The sequence below is a fragment of the Micropterus salmoides genome, unplaced genomic scaffold (genome assembly GCF_014851395.1).
Source record: "Micropterus salmoides isolate LMB-PRFRI ecotype aquatic unplaced genomic scaffold, ASM1485139v1 Ms_hic_scaffold_2, whole genome shotgun sequence".
In the NCBI taxonomy this organism is placed as follows: Eukaryota; Metazoa; Chordata; class Actinopteri; order Centrarchiformes; family Centrarchidae; genus Micropterus; species Micropterus salmoides.
Genome location: NW_024041150.1, coordinates 51,599,822 through 51,625,785, shown reverse-complemented (window position 1 = coordinate 51,625,785; position 25,964 = coordinate 51,599,822). Strand labels below are relative to the sequence as shown.

General features: G+C 44.1%; 2 protein-coding genes and 1 pseudogene across 5 annotated transcripts in view; 2 read left to right on the top strand and 1 right to left on the bottom strand.

Annotated features, from left to right (window-relative positions):
- The window catches only part of LOC119912601 (zinc finger protein 2-like), a 746,717-nt gene that overhangs the window by 77,711 nt on the left and 643,042 nt on the right, over positions 1-25,964 (top strand). The window lies entirely within an intron of this gene.
- Positions 1,235-9,354, top strand: LOC119912669 (annotated as a pseudogene).
- si:ch73-71d17.2 (RPA-related protein RADX) lies at positions 9,560-25,964 on the bottom strand. 4 transcript variants are annotated; one of them, XM_038731877.1, is made up of 19 exons: positions 25,876-25,964; positions 24,921-25,032; positions 23,747-23,936; positions 23,561-23,676; positions 23,353-23,481; positions 23,036-23,217; positions 19,904-20,060; positions 18,332-18,440; positions 17,958-18,049; positions 17,729-17,854; positions 17,547-17,651; positions 16,619-16,792; positions 15,771-15,895; positions 15,303-15,538; positions 15,167-15,220; positions 14,890-14,933; positions 14,033-14,314; positions 12,274-12,423; positions 9,560-11,019 (listed from the first exon to the last, which is right to left on the bottom strand). In XM_038731877.1, the coding sequence occupies exons 1-19, from the start codon at positions 25,936-25,938 to the stop codon at positions 10,895-10,897; spliced, it is 2,571 nt and encodes an 856-aa protein (XP_038587805.1). In that variant the 5' UTR covers positions 25,939-25,964; the 3' UTR covers positions 9,560-10,894. The 4 variants fall into 4 exon arrangements, with proteins under 4 accessions (XP_038587805.1, XP_038587807.1, XP_038587808.1 ...); XM_038731879.1 differs by having other exon boundaries at positions 15,167-15,217; XM_038731880.1 differs by having other exon boundaries at positions 23,036-23,202.

Below are 25,964 nucleotides of genomic sequence, written 5' to 3'. Positions count from 1 at the left end.
TTTACTTTGGTATGGTAGTCCAGATGAGCCAACCCTCCCAATATGTAAAATCATGTATTACAGGAGTATGAGACATTATGGAGCACTTCATTTCTTCATGTGGCTGTTGTTTATTAATGAACAACAATAATATTATTATAGTATATTATAGTATATTATATTAATATGGTTTTACTGAATAATGAAGTAAATGTCATTTCTTAATATATCTATCTAAAGAAACCTCATTTCTTGACTGGCAAGAACTCTCACTATCTATCTCACAGATGACAACTTTGTCCTGTTTCAGACACCGTAGTACAACTCGCTTGGATAAGGGAGGGGATGCAATTCGCAACCCTCACCACTAGATGTCACTAAAACTTACACACTGAACCTTTAATGTGTAAGTTACACAACGCTAACATCAGATCAAACTTGATTTGACTTCAGTGGTTTTTCCCACGCAAATACACTTTTTTAAAAAAGCCTCAAAGAATCAACACTTCAAGTCCCTTTAGTGCTTTAAACTTCAAGTTTACTCCGGACACTTTAAACACTCTAATTTCAATTGACATCTGGACTCTAATCGACTGAAACTCTTTCAAACCGTGTGTTTAAAGAAGGAATGGAAATTGACACTCAATTTTCCGTTTGGCAACCAAATGTTGGAAGGCTACCTGCCAGGGGAAATATATTCAGAATATAATATCTATTTAATGGTAATTAGCAGCAGACGGTGTTCTTGTTGTTTGTGAGTCGCACTTAAATTGGCGTAGATTTGTAAGTAGTGGGCGTTAGTGGGACGGGACTCGGGATGGAGAGTGAGAGTGTAGCTGCTTTCATACAGAGATCAGCGCAGAAAGAATATGTTGCAATCGCTTCTTCATACTGAACAAACGTTTGCAGCTTTCCCCCGTTTGAAAAGGCTTTCACAAAGCGGTCCGGCTTCACAGGAACCAGCGGCATGTCGGCCGTGGCTTTTCACTAACAGATCGTTCTGTCTCTCTGTCTCTGTCTGTCACCAACTTTCCCTGCTTTTGGTCAACTTTAACTGCTGATCCCCCACAAACACACTTCAGCAGCTCCAAAGAATCAACATTTTAAGATATTTAGGTTGTTTTCACTCGCTGCAGGTTTACAGTGGAAGCGTGTCACACTTTCCTCAGAAAGCATTTGCCTTTCCTTGGAAAGCTTTAGTCCGGACAGAGTGACATCAGCAGAGCTTCACCACACATTGTTTTCCAGTTCAAAGTGCATTTTTGGTGGGCAATGACCCTCGGCTCCGTGTTTGGACAGTCAGACTGTTTGTCAGCCTTCAGCGTGAAGAAGAAGAGGAAAAAGAAGAAGAGGGAAGATGCACCGACTGAAGGAGGAGAGGGACAGCGAGGGAGACACCGACATGACGACTGAATACCATGATGATGTTGAAGAGGACGCCAGCTCCTTCTGGAACAAAGGTACCTGTCCGCCTCCCCACCCGTCTGTGCACGTGGCTGACCAAACTGTGTGTGTTCTGTGAACGTAGCTGGTGGTTTTGTCTTTCCTGTAAAATGAAAGTCACCTCCCGTCTGTCTCTCTGTCTGTCTGTCAGAGCCTCGTCCTGTCTCGTTCTCAGGAGTCTCGAGGTTCAGGCCCTGGTTGTTTCCTGCTCTGACGGCTACAGTCATCCTGGTTCTGATCATAGCGCTGGGAGCCAGCAGTGAGCGCGCGCACACACACACACACACACACACACACACACACAATACACAGCAAGACCAAACACCAGGATCTAAATTCCTGGTGTTTACCGGGATTATTTGACAACATCTGGTCCACCGCTTCATGTTCTCCTCAGGATGAACTCTAGCGCCATCATCAGGTCAACATGTTAATGTGTCCAACACTTCGCTTTGTGACCAAATACCTGCAGAACCGACAACATTCCCATCAGCCTCAGCGGTGCTCGTCACTCCTGTTAGCTTGTGTGTTGTTGTACTGAAGATTATTACAACCCGTTCTCATCCCAGGGCGTCACATATGGACTCAAGAGACCCGTCGCTTTTTAACGCCCTGGGTACCCTTTAGCATTGTTTTTTGTTCCTGTAGGGCTCTGCGGTCAAGTTAGCAAAGACAAAACATGCTACGTTCAACTTTCAAAATAAAACTAGCAGCTAATGTCGTGAAATGTTGTAGTTTGGTTAGGTTTAAGAGAACATCAAGGTTTGGGTTCAAATAAGTACGTTTAACTGATGTAACATCACTGAAAGGATTTCGCACATACTCTGACTTTTCTGTACTTTATACACAGTTCGAATTACAGGACGGATTGGGGGGTCTGACCCCCCTAATTAAGGCTTGGACCCCCCCAAAAGAGGCAAAAGCAACAGTTCAGAGGGTCTTTCTTACCTGTATTTGTAAAAATTATATTTCCCATAATCATGCCTTATACTCAAGAATCTTGAAATATGATTTCTGACACCTCTAAAATGGACCGTACCATTTCCTAACCTTGATGTTAGTTGAACATCTGTCTGCCCACATCACTGTCCAGACCAGGTGGAAACACTAAGTTAATGTCACTAGTTAGCTAACTAGCTTCCTAACTTTCCTATCTTCAGAGTTTCGTAATTATCATTTACTTTACTTTAAATGGGCTACCTGATGTTAGCTAGCCCACCCTGTCATTTCATTACCACTAGGCTATATCATTTCATATTTCATGTAATGGTCAACCAACACAGGTGCCTAGGCAAGAGTAGTGAAATAGAGGATTAGTTATTGTAGAGATACATTTTCACATCAATTTAGAGTTTATTATTTCATTTTAAGTATTTTGTGAGTCTTTCTACAATAAGCACAGTATTTGTTTTCACTGTGGAATTCAGGAGTTTTACCTGCCCAGGTAAATGTTTACATCCAGGTTTGTTATTTCAAATGTATTCAGTTTTATTTATATAGCGCCACTTTACAACAAAAGGACAATAAATCTATTCCCCGGCAGCATATGACTACTGCCTTATTGAATGCGGGTCACATTTCATTCACAGTTAACATGAGCTAGAGAAAAGGAGATGTTTGCTGAAAAAAAGTTGAGACAGTGTCTTTGGTTCTGGTTCAACATTGTGTGGGTCTGTTTTGAGCGGTCATGACGGTCTGCGGTTTGTGTCTGACCTGCTGGCACATTTGCTGTAGAATAGTGACCTCTGACTACAAAAGTTGTCGTGTGGTATGGGGACACTTGTGAACTGGTGTAATGAATTTGATTTATCATCATCTAAAGACTGCACACATTACTTAAAGAAGTATTGGGTTTTGTTTTTGACCTGGAATAAAAGCTGACCCCCCCCACCCCGTTTATCACTGTATAATTCGCACCCTGACTTTATGGTAGTACTTTTAGCGTTGAACTATGATGGAAAATGCTGCCATGTGTGTTGGTACCAGACGCGACAGACGTGACAAAGTGTAGCCATTTGACGCTCTGGAGAATGAGAATGGGCTGAATATTACTGAAGAAGACTCTCCAACACCAGCGACATTTTGCTTTTCTGTATATTTATGTGTGTGCAGACTCGAAGACGTTGAACCGACTGTGGTCTGTGGACAACACTGTTTTCAACCTGACTGAATCCCTGAGTGCCGTGCAGCAGCTCGCCAAAGGTAACACACCTTTCTTTGTTCCTTCAGTCAGAGGACTGGGTGCAAGGGTTAATAAGAGACTCCCAGGTTCCTCTCCTTCCTCAAAACGTAAACCTGATTTGTCTAAAATCTTGTGTTCCTCCGTCCCAGATGCAGCCAAAGACGTTCACGGCCTGAAGTTCGCTGTGGAGAGCAACAAGGACCAGCTGACCTCAGGTGTCCTCCTCTAAAACACACACCTGCAGAACAGTGACTGCCAACTGTGTTATGTTGACACCGTGTGAACCCATTCAGTATGTTTGTGTGTGTGTTCAGTTTCGGAGGCGTTGAAGCAGCTGTCAGCTCTGGACTCTATCAGCAGGACGGTCGCCACGCTCAAATGTTCCATTGAACACATCACCCACAACGGTATGTGCTTGTTTTCTGAATGCGTCGTCACTCTAAGGTCTAGAGAGGCAGAAGTTCAAGAAGACATCTAACTGTAGAAATGTCTCTTCCATCTGTCTGTCTCTCAGGTTCAGTGGTGGACGGCTGTTGTCCTCTGGAGTGGGATATTTTTGGCACCAGCTGTTATTTCTTCAGTAAGACAACTTTGTCTTGGGACAGAGCCAGAGACTGGTGCAGTGCACACGACTCCCATCTGGTCATACTCAACAGCGACGATGAGTGGGTGAGAGGAAACGTGATCTGTGTAGAAACAGCAGAGGACCCAGAGCGGGTCCTTGTGGGACAACTTTAATCTTCGGCTGTCTGTCTCTCTGATTCAGGCCTTTGTGAACCGCCACACCCTGGGCACCTTCTACTGGGTGGGTCTGACCGATGAGAGGACGGGGAAGTGGGAGTGGGTCAACCAGACGCCGTACATCATGAACCGGAGGTAGGTTATTACATTCTCTCCTGTCCGTCTTTGTGGAAACAGCTGAGACGTCTTTTCCATTTTCTAAACACAGTCAGGCTACTGACGGCTCTTTAGCCTCTTTTTCGGTACCGGTACTAGCTCAACTCGCCTTGTCTACTCGCCTCGTTTTTGGTCCGCCATCCTCTGTTTTCCATTGCAGATAGTACCCAGAGATAGCATCCCTCAATGTAGCTGGTCGTCATAGCGACGCCACACACAACTGCCGCGACAACATTCAACATTCCTCAGAATCTAAGAAAACAGATAAGCGGTATGAAAACCTTCCAGCTGTGTTCTCCTCTGCCGTTGTAGCATCAAATCTTCGACTATAGAGAGCCTAAGTCCCTACCCTTCCGGTGGACCACCATGGTAGAGAGCTGCACTGGGATCCCGCGGTTCCCAACACAAATCACGTGGGAGCGGGCGGTTTGAACTCTGCTGCGGGTGGGAGCGGGCGGTCCCGCAGTAGCGCTGATAAGATGGAGTCAACAAACGAAGTTGATAAGAAGTGTATGCAGCTGCTTCTGAGAACGGGCCTGACTCGAACTAGTGACTTTGGGTACGGGAGGCGGACACGCTGACGAGGAGGCTAAACCCCACGTGCACTGGTGTCAGTCGCCAGTGTGTCTGTTAAGGTGTCGGGGAGTGAGGTTTACTCACTGCACAGCATCGCTGGCTTCCGTCACACGGGCTTAGACAATACAAGACCAAAACAAGTCAAGGCAAGTCTGAAATTAGGAAAACTTCTCAGTTGCTACTGACAAAAATGAATGCAATGTTTTATGTAATTTATTCTGAACGTTTAGCATACCCCAATCATATGTGCGCTTTTTTTTTTACTGTGCATGTCACAATGTTTGCAGGAGCGGGCGGGAGTGGATAGACATGTTGCGGGAATGGGCAGTAATGGTCACAAAATCAGCGGGAGCGGGATCAAGAAAACAGCAGGTCTCTACACCATGGGACTTTATTGTGCCCTGAATTACACATAAGATGTTTGTCAATTTAAAAGATACATTTTAAAGTAAAGAAAGTCGCAGTTTGATGTAAAACTGTTGAGGTATAAGACTTTGAAAATACATAATTACAAAGACCACAAACCCAAAAGTCACGTATGTGAAGTCGTAAGTTTCTGTCAATGACTGAAGCTAACGTTACTGAAGCTAACGTCAAAAAACGTACATGAGAGGATGAGGACCGGGAGTCGTCAGATTAAACACATCGGGTGAGAAATATTTCTGCGTGGAACATAGCTGCATTATCTCGCTAGTAGCAAGAAAGCAATGAACGTTAGCTAGCATTACCGCGCTAACATTTTGCAGACGTATATTGTGTGAGACGAGAGATGTAGTTCATTGAAGGAGTTCACAAAAAAACGTCATGTAACTTTACTGTTTTATGACAAACTGTGATTTTCTTGACTTTATCATATTTTAAGTTGACCAACATCATGTGTGTAATTCAGGGCTCAATTCTAACTGGATAAAAAGATAAGTTTTCTCTCGCCGTTGCCGGAAGCTCTCTATTTGGGGTCAGAGGTAACGCATGTTTTGGCAATAAAGCCGGAAAAAACAGATAAAAAAACAAAAGTGTATCAAACTTTGAAGCAGCTACCGGCTGCTACTTTTATAAGCGCTGCCGGTTGCCAATGATGACGCAGTGATTAGTGACGATTCTCTCCGACCAATCAGCTGTCTGCTGTGTTTTCACATCACGTTATAGTATCGCCTCAGCTCGCTTGGATCCTCAATGGGGGTTGTACAAAAAAAAAAGTACCTTGTAGCAGGTACAGGTACAACTTTCCTACAGTGGACAACCAAACAAAGGCGGCTGTGGCTCAGGAGGTAGAGCGGGTGGGCCGTTTATCGGAAGGTCAGCGGTTCAATTCCTGACTCCCCCTGGTTGCATGTCGAAGTGTCTTTGGGCAAGATACTGAACCCCAAATTGCCCCTGGCGGCAGTTCCAGTGTATGAATGTGTGTGAATGTTAGTTTCCATTCGAGCACTTAGGCTCAGTGTGTGAATGTGAATGCAGATGTAGTGTAAAAGTGCTCTAAGTGGTCAAAAAGACTAGAAGGGCAAAGTTCACAAATACGGAGCATTTACATTTTACAAAGGCGAGTAGAGTCGAGGCGGTGCCATTCGGTGGAAAAGGGGCTTTTGAAGGGAGCCGGATCACAAGGCTCTGTTCCTTCTGTTTCCTCTGTTCTTTTTTTAGTGTTTACTAAGTTCCTCTGTGGAATAATCACTGAGATAGTGACAGGGTAAGAATTGGGTGAGATTCAAACTTAGACATCGCACCAAAGAATTGGGTGAGATTCAAACTTAGCACCAATATCACTTCATTTCTCACGTGTGGTTTAAATTTACTGGTATTGGCAGCCCTGATGATCTGCAGTGTGAACATTACACAAGGTCACGCCGTATCCCTCTGCTTTGTGAACCTGCTGTATGTGTTCTGTAAACAAAGATGCCTTGACAACAATTCACGCAACATTTTAACTCCACCCAGCTGATACAACACCAGCTGGGTGGAGCCAGGATAGTGATAAAGTGGACCCACTACAGCAGTGACTTTGTGACACCAAATAATCTCTGGTACCTCTTTTTTTAAAATCACTCGAAATCAGTTAACCCCCAGACATACCATCACACAGCCCTAACATACCAGGAGCTGAAACTAGAGAAGAGTCCCCTCAGCCAGCTGGTCCAGAGGCTCTCTGCAGTAACAAGTCCCCAACAGCCTCAGGACAGCAACACCAACTCAAGCAGACCAAACCAAATTATCGGAAAGAAAAACACAAAGTAAATTACAATGTTATCTGACCCTAAAAAGAGAATTCACACTGGCAAATTACCTGAGTACAATAAAATGTCCCAAACTAAGAAAAATGTTGACAACATACAGACTGAGTGAACACAGCCTGGCCATAGAAAAGGGTCGCCACAGACTGAGCTGGCTACCACAAGAGGAGAGACTCTGCTCCCAGTGTGACAGAGGACAGGCAGAGACAGAGCTGCACTTTCTAACCTCATGCCCCAAATATAAAACACTAAGACAAAAACACTTTGCAAACATTTCCCAAATATACCCCGAATTCAAATTCATATCAGACACACAGCAACTCCCCTATTTACTGGGAGAAATGCCCAAATCTGAAATAATTGCTGCAAAATATGTCTCCTCATGCCATGAAGTGAGGAAACCAGTGGAAACTCAGACTGATAAATAATTGTACTAATTATTATTTTGATTGTTTGATATTTTAGTAATTGTTCCTTTATTGGTATTTTGTTTTTAAATTTCACATTTGCCACTGATTTTTTATCTTTTTGTCTATTAATACACACACACGCTTACTGTTTTATTTATTTACTGTAATTATTTAATATTTATTTTTTACATACTTTTTATTTTATATATTTTTATTATTATTTTACTTTTTAATTAACACACACAAACACAACGCTTACTGTCTTATTTATTTATTGAATGAAATGTATGAAATTAATTGTCTTGATGTAATTTATTTGTAGCTTTGGTAATATTTTTTGCATTTAACATTCATGCTAAAAAAGCTGATTTGAATTGTGACAGAGTGGTGACGTTACTGGTTGTTTTCACGTAAAGGGAAGTGGATTTAGGGTGGGCGGCGAACGACTGTCACCAAGTACAGCTCTGTTCCCTTGGTTTGTACCAAAGAGCTGTTGAAAAGAATCAGATTGTAACATCAGAGAATCCGACGGACGATGGTCTCCCCAAAAAACAAAAACAAAAAAGATAGACAAGATCAGGAACCGAGGGTTAGAAAAACGGGTTTCTGAAGCTGAGGTGCAACAAGTTCAGGTTTTCTTTTATCCCATTTAATGTCTTTTGATAATCTTTGTGTTTTTTTAACTTTAATATTCCATGTTTGTGTTTTTATTCTGGCTTGCTGCAAAGAGAATTTCCTCTTGTGGACAATAAAGATTGGAAGTGAGCTCAGTGCTCTGCACCTGGTCAGGTGCGAGATGATGTTGGCGGGTGTTTTGGGAAATAAGCTGGTTTGGTTTCATCTTGCCAAGATCCCTGCTTTGAGGAATATGGCTGAAGCGTTTCCAACATGGGGACATGTACTAAAGTGGGGACCGTTTGGAAAGGGTCCGGTTTAACCACAATGTAGTCACTCATGAAACCGTTTTATAAACTAAACTCTGTGTTTCCAGACGCTGGAAACCCGGTCAGCCTGACAGCTGGACCGGTCACGGGCTTGGCCACGGGGATGAAGACTGTGCTCACCTTCACCTCGACGGACGGCTCAACGACCTGCATTGCGCCACCAGGATGCGCTACATCTGCCAGAGACACAGCCAGCGCACCTAAACGGCAGCGCCTCCTCGGTCCAGGCTCGGTCCGGGCCGGAGGCGTTGTGTCCTGTACAGATCTGATCAGCATCATGGAAGAAGATTTGTGATTGGATGTGTGTGTGTAACTGGGATATGTTATATTTCTCATCAAACCTCACGTTCAGACTCGAACCAGCAGTGAATGTATCTCCTTCACCGAGTGCGTCCTCTTCCTCTGAGCCGCAGAGCGCCGGTGTTGTTAAAACAAACTATTAAACCCTCACGGCTGCTCCGGGTCACGTGTTTCATCACCATGAACGCTGTAGTTTATTCAGACTCACTGCTGCCCCAAACACTCACCAGAGCGCCACATGTGGATTCATCCTGAAAGTAGTCCGCAACAAATGCTCTGCGTCCTGTTTGTCTGACAGAAACTACAGCGAGCAGCCACAACATCATGACCACCTGCTGTCTAACATGTCCCACCCACTGACAGGAGACAATCAAAATAAATGTTTTTTCACTTCACTGTTTTGGTTGATCGGCGTAAATATCTGTGAGGTGTTTTTAAAACTTTCCAGAGCTGAGAGCCGCAGACAGGAAGTCAGGCAGAACTGACTGAGACTCAAATATTAAATATGATTAGCTCCTCCTTTAAGAAAACGTCAGCTGTCTGGAGCACAAACAGAAACCTTTCAGCACCAAGACAAACAGCCGTAGGAGAAATCACATATTAACTTGACAGGAGAGTTTATTAGACTGTAAAACTTTACACAGCTTAGAAAAAACACACAAGCAGCTGAGGACCAACTCTCTGGAAAGACTTAATAATTTCACAAAAACCTTCACAGTCTTAAAACATGTTTGTCAGAACACAAAATGTTATTTAAACATTAATGTTTTTATGGCAGCTTCAAACCGAGGCTTTGCTTTCAGATTGAACATGAGAACCAGGATTTTATAAATACTGACGTCTAAGTTCTTCATTTTATTTAGAGTTTTCTGTTTAATCATCTGTGACGTGTATTTTTATGCTTAACTGTGTTTCAAACACAGAGTAAGAAATACTAAAAGCTTTGCAGACCTAAAGGTAGCGTAAGTTGTCGAACACAGCGTGGCCGGTGAGTCAGACATGAAAACTTCGAACAAACACGTATCTGAACAGTCTGTTGGATCATCACATTTCATCAGCTCTTCTTTCCTCCTGCGTTTGTTAAAACACCAGAATCATTTTATATTACCGCCCACAAACTACCATGTAAATATTTAGTATGTTCGGGTACTAATGAAAAACTAACGGGGTACAAGGGAAGAAGTACGGAGACCAAGAGGGTAACAAATTCAGGTTTAGCTCTGTAGTTATTCAATAAATTGTGCAGACAGGATGACTACATGTGATAAAAATGAGCCAAACTACAGTCAGAAAACTTTATTATAAAACTAAATTATACGTTGAATTTTATGAAAAGAGGCTTGTGACAGTGTTTTTATGCTGTAATTTGTCCAGTAAGAATCAATAAAGTTTGTTTCTAGGTGAAATTGATGTGACGAGATATAAAAAGACACAATAGCTGGTGTTGAGGCAGAATCTGTACTTTTAAAATAATTTATCTTCTTTAATATAATAATAACGATAAGTCTGCACCCTGTAATTATTTATCCCTTAAACACAAAGTAGTTTCCTGTTGTTCCCTGATGGCTTCTTTTCTTCCATTGTACGTGTTTGTCCTGGTACGAGTATTTGATTGACGCCGCCTATACAGTAAATACATGTACACTAATATAGGTACTGATAATTACACAGTAATTTGCAGGTTGTAATCTAAAGTGTCACCAAAGAACTACAACCAGCATCCCACTCACATGTGGCACACAAACTAGTGTCGTCCCATCAATGAGTTAAAAAACTACAACAACAGTAAAGTGCATCATCAACATGTACATTTAAACACAATAAAATACTTTGATAAATACTTTAAATGATCGAGTATAAAAATGTTAAAACCAATAAGTTACAAAACAACAACTCCCATCAGGCATCAGTGGAACGTCTGTGTGTGTGTGTGTGTCAGTCGCTCAGCTGAAACGCTCGGCTCAGGATGAGTTCAGTTGTGGCTCCGCCCAGGTGACACGCCTCCAGGACACACACCAGCCTCTGATTGGCCAGCTGGGCCGCCATGCCGATGAGGTCAGCTGAGAGAGGGAGGACAGCTTCGTCAGCGTGTGCGTGCACTGACCAGGACCCTGTTTCAAAAAGGAGGCTTAACAAACTCTGAGTACGTTGAGCCTGCTGGAAGCGCGTGCGTGGGGATGAAAAAAAGCCTCATCAATGGAGCTCCGATACTACGAGTCACCATGGCAACAGGTAAATAAAGGCAGGGCCTCCATTTTAATCGGGTGGAGCGAGAAATATGAATGTTGCCAACGTGGACCATGATTGGCTCTAAAATGCAGGAGTGGAGGATTGATATGTTTTTGGGTATTATTGTCTTTACACTTGTTAAAGCACTTTGTAACTTGTTTTTGAAAAGTGCTCTACAAATAAAGATTATTATTATTATTAACAATATTACATTTTATACAGCGTTGCTCATTCATCATTTACCAGACTGGAGTTTCCTTAATGAATGATAAAGTGCTGGGATTCTCCTGCAGCCTGTTGTTCATTTTAAAAAGCTACAGTCAGCAGGTCTATTAATGATTTTTTTGTAATGTAAAATGTGTCCAGGTTCAAACTGACTGTGAAGTTTTAGACGTCTTACATTAATAAAATCTTGCTCACTTTGTATTTTATGAAATGCTGTTAAAACACATTCAGACTATCAGCAGATAATGAAAAACTCACTTTTAAACTACATGTATTTGTTTCAGCTGCACCGCAGTCATCCTCACTCAAAAATATTCACATCATATCCAGCTGATAACTATGAAGGTTACTGTTCATTGAGCAGTTTTATACAGATCAGTTTAAACAGTGATCACTGAACGCTGTAACACACAGTAAGTGTTTTGCCTTAATGTCCACAGAGTCACTGAGTTATAAAGGACAGTGTAGCTTTTAGATTTTATTCTGTGCTGAGGACAAACTTACGATGTCCAAAGATAACGATCGATGACAGGTTGATCATAAAAGAGGTCATGTTCAAGAAGATCGTGTGTTAAAAAACAAAAACTAATATCCTATTTAACCGTGATTTTGATGTTTCTGAAGACATAATTGCGTTCCAGTATGTGATTTGATATCGACAGTATGTATGTATGAAGGTTGGGTTCACAGCGTAAGTTGCCGGGGTTACAGACCCAGAGATTATCTGATCTCGCTCTCTGAAACCGAAAACCCAGAGTTTCCCTCATCTCAGGCTCAACTAACTCAGAGTTTTCACTAAACCCGCTTTCTGAACCGGGGCCCAGGTGAAGGTGGAGGTGTGTGTGTGTAGGTGCACTGACCTGGTGAAGGTGGAGGTGTGTGTGAGGAGAAGGCTCCGTGTGATAGGATGGAGGTCCAGGTGTTGGAGTGAGGGAGGAGTGGAGGAGACGAGGACAGAGAGGAGGAGTGAGGGAGGAAGACGGCGTCCACCATCACCCCGTCTGACAGAGCTGCAGACGTGAAAAAGGTTGATCGATCAGTTTCCTGTCGCTGAAACCCAACATGTGATTAAAAAGGACCCTGAGACCTGGTCTACTTTAATGTTAGTACGTTTAAATCCCGCTGTAAGACAAGATAAAGAAACAGAGGCCGTGTTGTCCTCATCACCTGCTGCTGCTGCAGATAATTTCCATAGCCATAAATATAAACCATGCAAATAAAAAAAGGCATCAGTCTTTGGACTTTCTTTGACCCCTGGTGACCCCGAGGTGATGAGCGACAGATTAGCGACGGTACAGCTTACAGCCCCATGTTAAACATGACGACACGTTAATATCCACCAAAGGCAAAGGTGGGAGGCAGGCGAACTGATTATTAGGATACTTTTGCACATGCTCACAATAAAGCATGTGCTGCAGTGTGTGTGCGTTCCGGCGTTTGACCCGCGTACATAAACTCGTGGACACTTATTTTAATTTCCTTAAGGAAAATCAGGGGAGTCCAAGCACACGTTAAACTGACAGCTTAAGTATTTTGGAGGCACAGTCACTTAAGAGGAAGTGATTGTGTGAATCTCTGTCATGAGCTCTATTTCAGCACCAGCCACAATCAATTTATTTGTTCTTTATTTTTCTGCCATCAAAGCAACATCCCCGGTGTGTAGCGTTCACCGAGGTGAATACACGTGAAAACCTAAGGCTTGTAAAAAGTGCACACTAACACTTAAAAACCAGGCCACCCTCTCTCTCTGCTAAACCAGTGGATTCTTTAAAACCAAGACCGGACTTCGTCAGTATGTTGGTGTTTGGATTGGCCGATTCGGGCCTATGTGTGTGTGTATGCATTCCTATTATTGTGTGCGTGAGGGGGGGGTCACGAGTCACGTACGTACTTTTTAAATGTCGCAAAAAATTGTAAATAAAAAGAAATTATGAAATATGTGCGTTTCCATCAGCTGGTTTGGAGCGAATAAACCAGGCTACGGCGAGCGTCGTTACGTCAGTAGTTGACGTTACACACGGCTGTAATAAACAAGACGTACGGGTTTCAAACCAAAAACAAAACCAGTCGTGTGAACCAGCCATTGATCTGAGACAAATGTATGTGGAGAGAGGTCCTCAGAAATGTGTTTCAAGCGGACAAACTGCTTCCAGCCATGTCTCCGCACGTTAGGGGAATATCTGCCGAGTTTTGCATGAACCTCCAAATAATGCTTTTAAACGCTATCATATCCTTTGTGGGGTTCATCAATGGTGATCAATGACTCGAAGTATTTATTTTATGAACGTTTACAGTCGTTAATATTTTGTTACGCTCAGCAGAAGCAGAATTCATTGAGATTCAGCAACAACATGCGGTGATGACCCCGTTTGATCGGTGTGCAGAGCAACGGGTCTGAGAAGGACCTTTAAGAGGCGAACGCATAATTCTGCAGAACAGATGATGAAGGCTGGCTGGCGACCGGAAAGCTGGAGAGCGTTAACCGGTCATTTAAAAACTATTCTGCCTGGAACCTGCTGCTTAATGCAGGACTTTCCATCCTGGGGTCCAATCAGAACCAGAGCATCGACTCACAACTTAAATTAAAAGAGAAGAAAACACTTCACAGGTAAATAATACCTCTCAGCCTCAGCGTGTAGTAGTCCTCGAGGGCGGAGTCAAACCTCCCGGCAGCCGCCGCCCGCCCACCCATCGCCACGGCGGCCGCCTGCTCCTCCCTTTGGGCGTGGTCGTATCGCATAGGCAGCGTCTCCACGGCCACCGGCGGAAAAGCAGGGAGGAGGGGAGCGGTGACGAAGGACGAGGTGTCATCATCATCATCGTCGTCATCGTCATCGTCATCGTCATCGTCGTCAGCGTTTCTGCTTTCTAGAAACTCCATGGAGGCTTCGAACAAAATGACTGAGGCAGACAGAAGAGCACCCTGTTCACCCTGATGCATCATGGGAGACGCAGTCTTATTATTTTTAAAGGATTTATACGTGAAAACCTGTAGTATTTATAAAAGTACTTATATACAGCACTTTACAGTATATATATATATATATATATATGTAGTACTTCACTTTACCCGATAACACCCGATATTATAATAATATGTGACCTCACTCTGATCCAATCCTGCATGATCAAAACTAAATGGTCGTTTCTGTGTTTTTAAACCTGGGCTCTATTTTCACATACTTTGGGGTAAAAAAAAAAACACAAGTAGGTACAAAAGGTTTTGGACTTTTGTTGTTCCAGGAAGACGTCCACCGTTGTCCTACAACAACCTCCTGGTTTCCTGTTAATAACAAAGGCTTTTCATGATGCTGTCAGACACCTGCTGTAACAGTCTGAGCCTGTCGCTGGCAAAGAGAAGCACTTTTTATGGACGCCATTTTGACCTGAAGGAATACGTTGCAGCTGCCGGCCGAAGCATCTACTGCACGGATTCAAAAAACGTCCAGTACAAAGCGTGTAAAACACACTCTCACCTGTCTTGTTGCTCTGTTCTGGTTGTAATGTGACCCACGGATGTCTGAAGAGAGAGAGAGACTTTAGGACATTTAAAGGACTAGCCCAAAGCAGCGGGAGCTCTGATTGGCCAGACCGCACTAGCTTTCATCCAATCACATGTCTGTACGCTGTCTGTGTTGCTCTGTTTATACAAAATCAAAAGCTCCCTGTTCCCAACGTCATGTTTAGTCCTTTGACTTGTGTTTCCTGCACGGTGACGCGACAAGAAGGAGGCGCAGCACGTCTCTGACTCACCTCCTCTTTGGAGTTTCAGCCGGCAGCAGCTGCTTCCTCTTACGCGACCTCCTGCTGAAACACACCGCCGGACTGTAAATCCAGAACTCAGAGGAGTGAAACAACAAAATCGTTTTTTTTTTAAAAAAAGTCTCACCAGGCTGTGCCGTCCAGAGGGCGGGGCGACGATGGAGACGCTGGAGAGAGAGAGGAAGAGGAGGAGAGAGGAGGCCTGAACGAGCGAGGGGTGGAGGGGAGCGGGAGGAGGGAGGAGGAGGAGGAGGAGAGAGAGGGGGAGGGAGACGGGTGAGAGGAGGATTTAGAGAGGCGAGGCGAGGAGGAGGAGGGTGAGAGAGATGAAGCCCGGTCCATCCAGAACAAACAGCGATCCTCCTGAGAGAGACACGAACACAATCATTACCCATGAGCCTCTCTGAGGTTCACACGCCCCAGACGCTGACCAAGATATTCTGGTTCACACCCTCAAAACTTTATTTAAACCTTCACATAGTTTTTGATTTTTGTTTTTGATTATTTGTGATGTTTGTTACCCAAAGAGGATCAAATGAGAAACATTAAAAAATGTTTGTTATTATTTAATGTTTATTTGATTAACCAGAGTCACCTGTCCTCTGCGACTGCACGTCACCACGGTAACAGCTGCCTGGATGCAGAAGGTGCGTCTCTCCCGGTAACTGAGCCTCTCCGCCTCCCTCTGAAGCTCCGCCCCTCGCAGGAAACCAGGCTCTCCTGTGAAGACACACACACACACAGAGTCGGGTTTAACTCTTGGGGACGTCACATTGACTTAATTCATTCCTTGGAGACTCACCAGAACCAGAACCAGAACCAGAACTTGGCTAAACCTTAGCCTAACGTTAAACTCAGCCCTCACCCTCTAGTTTAGTGAGGGCACCATTTGGGTTTTTTACATTTCCGGTGCCTAAATGGTTTCTGAAACTGAAAATAATATTTATCAAAAATTAAATATTCACAGCGTTTCGGTACTAGACCTTCATCAGGCAAATGGTGTTACATCTTTGGTAGGAGGTGTTTGTTTGTCTGCACAAAACTCGTTATAGAGGTGCGCAGCAATTAACTGTTCTATTTTATATTTAAATTTAAAATTCTTTAAATTGAACAATAGAGTTTAAACTATACTTAAATATAAGTAAATACAAAACAACAAATTCACAAGTCAAATCCATTATATCTGACTCTCAGCTGATACGTTACACTAGAGGGAAAACAGTTCAACTGGCATCGAAATGAGGGGAAATTTCATCTAGGAACCGGTTCCATATTGGCACTGGTTTCGGGGCCAAACCCCAGTTGTGGACTTTGTCCCCATAAGGAAGCCGAGTCCTCACAGTGTGACCGTGTAAACAGATGTAGGTCCCCAGTTGTACCAGCCCTCACGCACTGAGCACTTAAAGGTGAAGTTACTTCTTGATAATAAATTATAAAACAGACCTCTCCTGTCTTTCATGTACGTTTCCAAGGAGACGGGTGGAGGCGGGTGGATAAAGAATCCTCCAATCAGAGCCCTGCTCAGCACCTCTCCGTCCTCCTGGCTCCGGAGCCACTGGAGGAACTGTCGCACCGGCCGGAGCCTGCGGTAACTCATCTCCGAGTGGTGGCCCAGTCCTGCCAACCAACCAATGAGGAGAGAGCACAGACTTCAGCTGACCAATGACAGAGAAGATAAGAGGCTCTGATGTTAACTAGGATGGAGCAACAATCAATGTGTGTGTGTTACCTGTGCAGTACACATGTGTGTGTGTTACCTTGGTGTGTTACCTGTGTGTGTGTTACCTGTGTGTGTTACCTGTGTGTGTGTTACGTGTGTGTGTTACCTGTGCAGTACACATGTGTGTGTGTTACCTGTGCAGTACACATGTGTGTGTGTTACCTTGGTGTGTTACCTGTGTGTGTGTACCTGTGTGTGTACCTGTGTGTGTGTTACCTGTGCAGTACACATGTGTGTGTGTTACCTTGGTGTGTTACCTGTGTGTGTGTTACCTGTGCAGTACACATGTGTGTGTGTTACCTGTGTGTGTTACCTCTATGCGTGTTACCCGTCTGTGTTACCTGTGTGTGTGTTATCTGTGCAGTACACCTATGTGTGTGTTACCTGTGTGTGTGTTACCTGTGTGTGTTACCTGTGTGTGTTACCTGTGTGTGTGTTACCTGTGTGTGTTACCTGTGTGTGTTACCTGTGTGTGTGTTATCTGTGTGTGTGTTACCTCTATGCGTGTTACCCGTCTGTGTTACCTGTGTGTGTTATCTGTGTGTGTGTTATCTGTGTGTGTGTTATCTGTTCAGTACACCTATGTGTGTGTTACCTGTGTGTGTCACCTGTGTGTGTGTTACCTGTGCAGTACACCTGTGTGTGTGTTACCTGTGCAGTACACCTGTGTGTATGTTGTGTTTGTCAGGTAGAAGGCGGCGTCTGTCCGATCAGCAGCTTTGATCACCTTCAGTCTGGTACAAACCACCACCGACACTGGAGACAGAGAGAGACTCACAACAGAGCTACAGCAGCGACACACAGAGAAACACGTGTGTGTGAGTGCGTCTCACGTGGGTGGAGCTTCAGGTGGGACTCAGGTTGAGATGTGGAGAACAGCTTCACCATGATTGGCTGACTGCTAGTCCCGTCCTCCAATCGCAGCCAGCGATACTCCAGGAACTCCACCCCTCTGCCATCTACCAATAAAAACAAATATTCAAATGACTTCTTGTGTGTTTGTGGGAAAAAAAATAAACTACTGACACAATGTATAATCCTGGTTACTACGGCAACCCTCACCCTTGCTCCTGATTCGCTCTGATCGCCCTGAGAATATCAGCAGGCCGATGACATCACACACAGCGCCGTGAGGGCGGTCCAGGAGCTCTTCGCTGACAGAGGGAGAGAGTCAGAGTGTGTGTGCGTTTTCGTCTTTCCTTCAACTGAACTCCGACAAAACAGATTCTGCCCGTCACTGCACCTCATTTTAAAGACACTGACAGCGTTTCACATGCTTCCTGATTTTACATGAACTCATTTGAAGTCTAATTTAGGAAATTACTTTATTATGTTACATGTTGTTACAATTATGTTTTGTTTTACCAGCCTTTCTAACTTAACACACTTTGTGATGCTGGTTTTTAAAGTGCTCTATAAACAAAGATCATCATTACCTGCTGTAGAAGCTGTAGGTCGGAGCAGGCGGGAGATGTTCAGGTGCAACAGAGGATTCTGGGAGAACAGCGATGCGAGCGGCAGGATTCCTGCTGTTCACGCTGATCTCTGGACGGAACAATAGAAACACAGCGACGGGTCTCAAACACTCAAACCGTCCTTCATGTGTTACGGTGAAAAAACACGGTGTTGCGTTATTAGAGTGAAACGATGAAACCAGTTTGAGAGACAGATCCGTGAGTCTGAAGGTTCATCAGACACCGGCTGCACAGAGGTTTGTTCAGTTCAGTTTGTTTCCTCACGACAAAAGGTTAACCATCTGGAACGTGTGGTGTGATTGGGACCTTTATAATTCAGCCACATTCTTCAAAGCAGCAAAATAAATCAATGTTTAATTATTAACTTTGTCAAAAGAACGAGTTGCTCCGACAGCTGGAACCTTCAGACTGTTAAATTAGCTCATGTACTCGAGCTAATGCTAACGAACCTAAGAAAAAATCAACATTTATTTTTCTATCTTTATTATGTCTTATATTTATTTAATCTGTTTTTACTGAATGTGTATGTTCTTGTCTGCTGTGTATCAGGAGCTGCTGTGACAGTGTTGCAGTATCTTCTAACCCTTGTGGTGGACCAGCAGATCGTAGATTGTTTATTTAGAGTGGATTGGGCCAAAGTCCTTCTAGGCAAGTCATGCCACTCGGCCGCCATCTTGGCAACGCCTCCGGGCAGCTATTTCGGACTAACAAGACCAGGCTCCTGTCTAAATGACTGGGGAGAGAGCCAGAACTGCACTTTCACAGGTCACCGGGACATAAAAACTACACGAATAGAATCAGCAGTAAGATCTGATAAAACTCGCTGAAAACGTTTGACGACTTTGCCCCAAAATAAGGTTTAAAAAGCGCTTTTCCATGCGTCACCTCTTCCATGCATGCGCAGTAAAAGTAAAACTTACGTCAGCGGAACCACACAATTGGCTGAAATATGTTTCCCGCTTTGGCTGTTAAAAGCAGACGATTGGCTTTATAGCGGGAGGGGCGGGATTACCGCCATCTTTGGCATTACAGGCTTTCCCCGTAGAGTTGTATTGAGGATGTGACAGAGTGGCGTCTCTGATTGAGGTAATTACTAACTGTCAAAGGGCCAACACATACTGACTGGGTTGGAGCTCCACCTTGTGGAATATTCGAGTATGGCAGCTAAATCCCACATTATAATTAATATATAATTAATTATAATTTTTACCAGCCTGCAGCCTGCTGATGTGTATATTTGTACATTTTGTAGTATTTTGAATAAACACTACAGGTCGGAAGTTTTACAACAACCACATTTTACCAGTTTGTGTTGAAATAAAAGTATGCGATGATAACGAAAGAAGGTAAAAACAGAGTTTAGGTCAGCAGAACTGAGAACTAATGTCAATTTCAGAGTAAGACCAGTAGTAGGCTGTACTGTGGGCACTAAAACACCAACTGTAATCTCCATGTTAGGGTTCGAGAAGGAGGGAACTTCATTTAAGGATGCAGCGAGTGACTTAAGATGGTGAGATACGTGTGCGTGTGTACCTATATCGTCCGGCTCAGCCTGGTAATGCTGTTTGACTCGATAGCGTCTCAGGCTGATGATGTCACCGGGCTTCAGACAGCGATACCAACTGACACACACGCTGTTCCACAACACCACACACACACTTCCTGTCCGGTCACACACCTCCAGCACCGCCTGAAGACAGAGACAGAGACAGAGAGAGAGAGAGAGAGAGACAGAGACAGAGAGAGAGAGAGAGAGAGAGAGAGAGAGAGAGAAGGTTAATGTAGTTTGGAGTTCCACATGGTTCCATCTTTGGTCCTCCTTTGTTGACCCTTTCACTCCTGCTCCGTTTGCTCCGGACTGTCGGACTTCACAGTTTGATCTGAACATAAATTACAGGTGTGAAACCTCCCCAGGACCAAACAGCCAAAGTTCGGTTAGACCAAAACAAGTAGTCTCAGTCTGGATCATACTGAACCATGGTTCTGCACGTTTCTGGTGTTGGATGGTTCGGACTTTCATTTACAGGAAGTTCTGGTGGTTCGGACTTTCATTTACAGGAAGTTTCCTCGCACGGAGAAATGCATTTAAAGCAAGACACAATTATAAAAGTGAGAGCTCTCTTCTCTTGAACTATGGAAGCAAGCGGTGCGTTCCAGTTGTACTGGGAAGTCAGAATTTATGAGTTCCCAGTTTCAACTGGAACTGTACTTGTGTCTTCTGTCCAGCTGCTGTCCCTAGACGTGTTGCTGCAGTGTTTAGTCTGCGTAAATACTGTACAATGCGTTTTTTTAATCAACCGTAACAAGCGTAACAATAGCAAACCTGGCTAGTTGTAAACAACGGTTGTCCGAGCGAGGTTGGCCGACCTGTAAGTGAGACGGCGTCAACTCGGGTGTGACGTCATTCAAACGCACCAGAAACTGCCACTCGCCTCTTTGGTCTCTCCCCAAGTGGAGGTACCAGGGCTAGAAGGACTTGCAGTCTCCTAATCTGCCGGCAGCGGCGATATAATGTTCCTCGAGTTAAGTTGGTGCTGCGAGTAGAGCTGGGCGATATGGCCAAAAATGTAATCACGATAAAAACATTTCATAACATTCGATATCGATAATTATCACAATGTCAAATCATTATTTCTTTCAAGGCTGATTTATGCTCCTGAAAAAAATTGAAGAAACCAGATGTTTAATTATGTGGTTAAACTTTTCTTCATGGTCAGAACGGGACGAACACTTGATGCCAAACAGTGGATGACTTCACAAATCTGATGTGGAACATTTAAAACTATTATCTTTTTCAACAAATATGATTAGTTACAGTGGGGGAAATAAGTATTTGACCCCTTGCTGATTTTGCAGGTTTGCCCACTTACAAAGAATGCAACGATCTATAATTTTAATCATATGTACATTCTAACAGTGAAAGACAGAATCCCAAAGAAAATTCCAGAAAATCACATCATATGAATTTATTAAAATTGATAACCATCTGATGAGGAAAAACAAGTATTTGACCCCCTGGACAAACAGCATGTTAATATTTTGTAGAAAAGCCATTATTGGCCAGCACAGATGTCAAACGGTTTTTATAGTTGGTGACAAGGTTTGTGCACATTTCGGCAGGGATGTTGGCCCACTCCTCCCTGCAGACAGCCTCCAAATCATTCAGGTTCCGAGGTTGTCGCCTGGCAACTCGAATTTTAAGCCCCCTCCAAAGATTTTCAATTGGATTCAGGTCTGGAGACTGGCTAGGCCACTCCAGAACCTTGATGTGCTTCTTCTTCAGCCACTCTTTTGTTGCTTTGGCGGTGTGCTTAGGGTCGTTGTCGTGCTGAAACACCCGTCCTCGACCCATCTTCAGCTCTCTCACTGAGGGAAGGAGATGTTGGTCCAGAATTCCACGATACATGGCCCCGTCCATCCTCCCCTCAATACGATGGAGTTGTCCCGTCCCCTTGGCTGAAAAGCACCCCCAAAGCATGATGTTGCCACCACCATGCTTGACGGTGGGGATGGTGTTCTTTGGGTTGTACTCGGTGTTCTTTGCCCTCCAAACACGACGAGTTGAGTCCAAAAAGTTCTATTTTGGTCTCATCTGACCACATCACCTTCTTCCAGGCCTCTTCTGAGTCGTCCAGGTGGTGAATGGCGAACTTCATGCGGGCCTGTACATGTTTCTTCTTGAGCAGGGGGACCTTGCGTGCGCTGCAGGATTTCAATCCATGACGGCGTAGTGTGTTACCAACCGTTTCTTTTGTAACTGTGGTCCCAGCTGCCTTCAGTTGATTCATCAGTTCCCCCCTTGTGGTTTTGGGATGATTCCTCACCGTTCGCATGATCAGGGACACCCCACGAGGCGAGATCTTGTGTGGAGGCCCAGACCGAGGGAGGTTGGCGGTGGTGTGGTGCTTCTTCCATTTCCTGATAACTGCACCGACAGTTGATCTTTTCTCTCCAAGTTGCTTTCCGATTCTCTTGTAGCCCATCCCAGCCTTGTGCAGATCAACAATCTTGTCCCTGATGTCCGTAGAAAGCTCTTTGGTCTTGCCCATGGTGGTGATGTTGGATGCTGGTTGTTTGGGTGTTGACAGGTGTCTTTTATACAGGTAACGAGGTGAGGCAGGTGTATTTGATGTAGATAATTGGTTGGGATTGGAGCTGTGTCTTAAAGAAAGACTAACTGGCTTGTAGGAGCCAGAATACTTGCTGTTTGGTAGGGGGTCATATACTTGGTTTCCTCATCAGATGGTTATCAATTTTTATAAATTCATATGATGTGATTTTCTGGAATTTTCTTTGGGATTCTGTCTTTCACTGTTAGAATGTACATATGATTAAAATTGTAGATTGTTGCATTCTTTGTAAGTGGGCAAACCTGCAAAATCAGCAAGGGGTCAAATACTTTTTCCCCCCACTGTAATCTTTTTTCAGGCCAACAAAATAAATATTTTAATAGAAAAATGAAGTGCTACGTTGTTCGTGATTCTAATGAATTAAATCAAAAATGTATTATATTATTATTGAGGAAAGTTATATTGCGATATTTATCATTATTGTTTAGTTCTTTATGGCGCTCGGTGCAGTCTGAAAACAAAACCAACGTGAACTTTGGAACTAAATCACTTTCACATGTCAGACGTGTGTGTGTGTGTGTGTGCGTTCTCTGACCTTATATGGACACTCACAGTTGCGGTCTGTTCTCCCATAATACATCAGGTGCGACTTGTTGATGATGCGAACAATCAGCTGATGCTGGAAGGCACCCCTGGCAACGCCCCGGCGACTGGACAGGAAGGAGTCACGCAGCTCCGACACGGTCACAGCGGGTCGTAGCGCTGTCAACACACACGCTGATTTTACCGCCAGAAATAAATATTCAATTAATCACATTTAGAAATTCACTTCAGAAACATTTTCGCTTTATACAACACAGTCGTAGTAAAACTTAATTAAGATAAACACCTAATTTAGAAGTAAACACTGACCTTCCTCCTCGTCCTCCTCCTCGTCCTCCTCAGTGGGCGGGGTTTCCCTCCACACCTCCCCGCTGTAGTCCATGTTGTTCCACAGGGGGAGAAACACGCTCCTATTGGCTCTCAGAGGCACCGCAGGACCTGCCAGATCAACCAATCACAATCATTACGGTGCAGCGGGGACTGGATTCTGTCTGATGGGGGGGCCACACAGTCTTACCTGCTGGCTCTGACGATCCAAACCAGGGCAGAGAGTCCACGTCGAACCTCCTGCCCCCCTCATCCTCACGGTCACCTAGGGCTCCGCCTCTGACCTCCACGCTCGCCAGTCTGTAGCTGCAGGAGCAGGAGCATTAAACCGGGACCGAGCGCGTCCCATCAGGAGAGGCTACCTGTCCTCACTCACCTGTCCGTCTCTGCCGAGGCCCCGGGGCATTCTGGGAGCTGAGCGGTCATGGCCGGGGTGAAGGTGGCGTTCCACAGCGTCGAGCCGGGCCGCAGGACGTTTCTCTCCACCAGCCGGTTCAGACCGGGATCCAGAGTCACCCGAAGCCTGCAATCCCCGTCTGTCAGCGTGACGTCGTACAGGTCATCGCCTGGAGACACAAACCAGTTAATAGTTTTAAATGTTCCACGTCAGATTTGTGAAGTGATCCACTGTTTGACATCAAGTGTTTGTCCTGTTCTGACCATGAAGAAAAGTTTAACCACATAATTAACCATCTGGTTTCTTCAATTTTCACTCAGGAGCATAAATCTGCCTTGAAACTTGAAAGAAATAATGATTTGACATTGTGATAATTATTGATATCGAATCGTTTCAGATGTTTTTATCGTGATAACATTTTGGCCGTATCGCCCAGCTCTACTGCCTTTAATTAAGTCTAATGTAAGGCTGTGGATTAATGTCGTGCACTGCACTGTGACTTTTACTGTCCTGTTTTACCCAGTTTCTATTTCCTATTTAACTCTTTAAAATTATATTTTATCCTGTTTTATTTTCTATTTCCCTCTTTTAAATATATATATTTAAATATATTTTAAGTTTGTGGAGTCGTGCTCACAGTGTGCAAATTATTACTTCTCTTTCAAGTCTCTAGATTTCCAACTCAGTTTTCTCAGTGTCTGTTTTTATCTCCATGTCTAGGTCCATCTGGCAGTTTGTAAAACACACATCAGTTAGCGCAGCAGGAAGTGTGGATTCAGTTATACTTACTGCATTACCTGTCAGGCCTTGCAGCCTCAGGGTCCTGTTACAAATACATGATATTGTTTGAGCACCTCATCACTGACTTCCTGCCTCTCTCTCTCCCCCAGCCTATGGACCAATAATATATATATCCTATTTAGTGTGTGTGGATTAGTGGTTGTAATTAATACATTTCCTGAGAGACATATTAATGTCTGCTGACTTTAAAGTGTACATCTGTTTATTTGAGAAATAAAAAAGTAGCTTAACTCTTTCATTGGTAACGTTATCAACAGTTTCAATTAAGAGCAGCTCTTTCTCTGTTATTTCTAGGTTCTGCTTTTGTGAAACAGCCCTCTGGTACGGTCGTCCCGTCTCGTCCTGCACCCACCGTTGAGGACAGCCTGGGGGAAGTAGACCGAGGACCCCTGGTCTCTGCTGTACCGCTGCAGGTCCACCACATACAGAGACTCCCTGCAGACGGCAGGAGACGAGGAGGACACCTGCGAGACGACCACCACAAAAGAAGAAGTATTAGTGAAGAAGTGCCTGGTGATGCAGTTTGAAGCTCTTTGTGATTCAGTACATCATCATTGCCAGATGTTCTATCAGTTTAACGTGTGTTGATTTTAAAGAGAAAACATTAAATAAACCCCAAACTAAACCTACAAAATGTCATTTCATACTTAATAACTTATTGGTATGTAGGTAGATTTTATTTTGTAGCAATACAACAGGTTAGAAAGTGAAGCTGGATGTTTTTAAATCCTGCTGGATGGTGAGAGCGCGGCTGTGTCAGGTAGCTAACCGCGCTCCTCCTTTCGCCAAACCCCATTCAAAAAACAGATAATTTAAGCTTGTCGGGGTTAACTACTGAAAGAAACGCGTCTGCAACACAAACCGAGCTGTTCCCTAAATGTTTAGGGTCTTAAGGCAATTTCGGCCAATCCATATCTGTTAAAATAAAACCTGGATTTCAAGTGACTGATCACAGCATACTGGGGGAAACGGGCGACCCTTTATTAAAAGCTACCGCGTTTTATTGATCCAGTTAAAGCAAACCGGCTGTTTAAATGTGAGCCCAACTTCTTTATTTAATGAACACTTCAAGTCATAATCAGTAGGAGGAGCGGGACAGCTAATGAGCAGAGCGACGTTAAATCGGTAGATATCTGCAGAGAGTCTGGTTGACGTTGTATCCGAGCAGGAGGACGATGTTAGCGGGAACCCAGAGGAGAGAGGGAGGTTTCAGCGCGCGCTCAGCTGACGTTACAGCGCCGACACATCAATCAATAAAGACTCTCTTAAAAAGTAATGATGATGCTGACGATGACTGCGGTGCAGACCTTGTTCGGACCGGGTCTAGACCGGGTCAGGGTTCTGTGGAAGACGCAGCCAGGAGCCGCCATGTTGGACAGGCAGCCCCAACAATAAT

What these genes read in the sequence shown, in the direction of transcription:
- si:ch73-71d17.2 (XM_038731877.1), bottom strand. Translation starts at nt 25,938, where the DNA reads ATGGCGGCTCCTGGCTGCGTCTTCCACAGAACCCTGACCCGGTCTAGA. An exon ending in CCACCTGAAGCTCCACCCAC is followed by an intron (nt 17,652 to 17,728) that starts GTGAGACGCACT and finishes CTCTGTCTCCAG; the next exon opens with TGTCGGTGGTGGTTTGTACC. An exon ending in CTACACGCTGAGGCTGAGAG is followed by an intron (nt 12,424 to 14,032) that starts GTATTATTTACC and finishes TCACGTCTGCAG; the next exon opens with CTCTGTCAGACGGGGTGATG.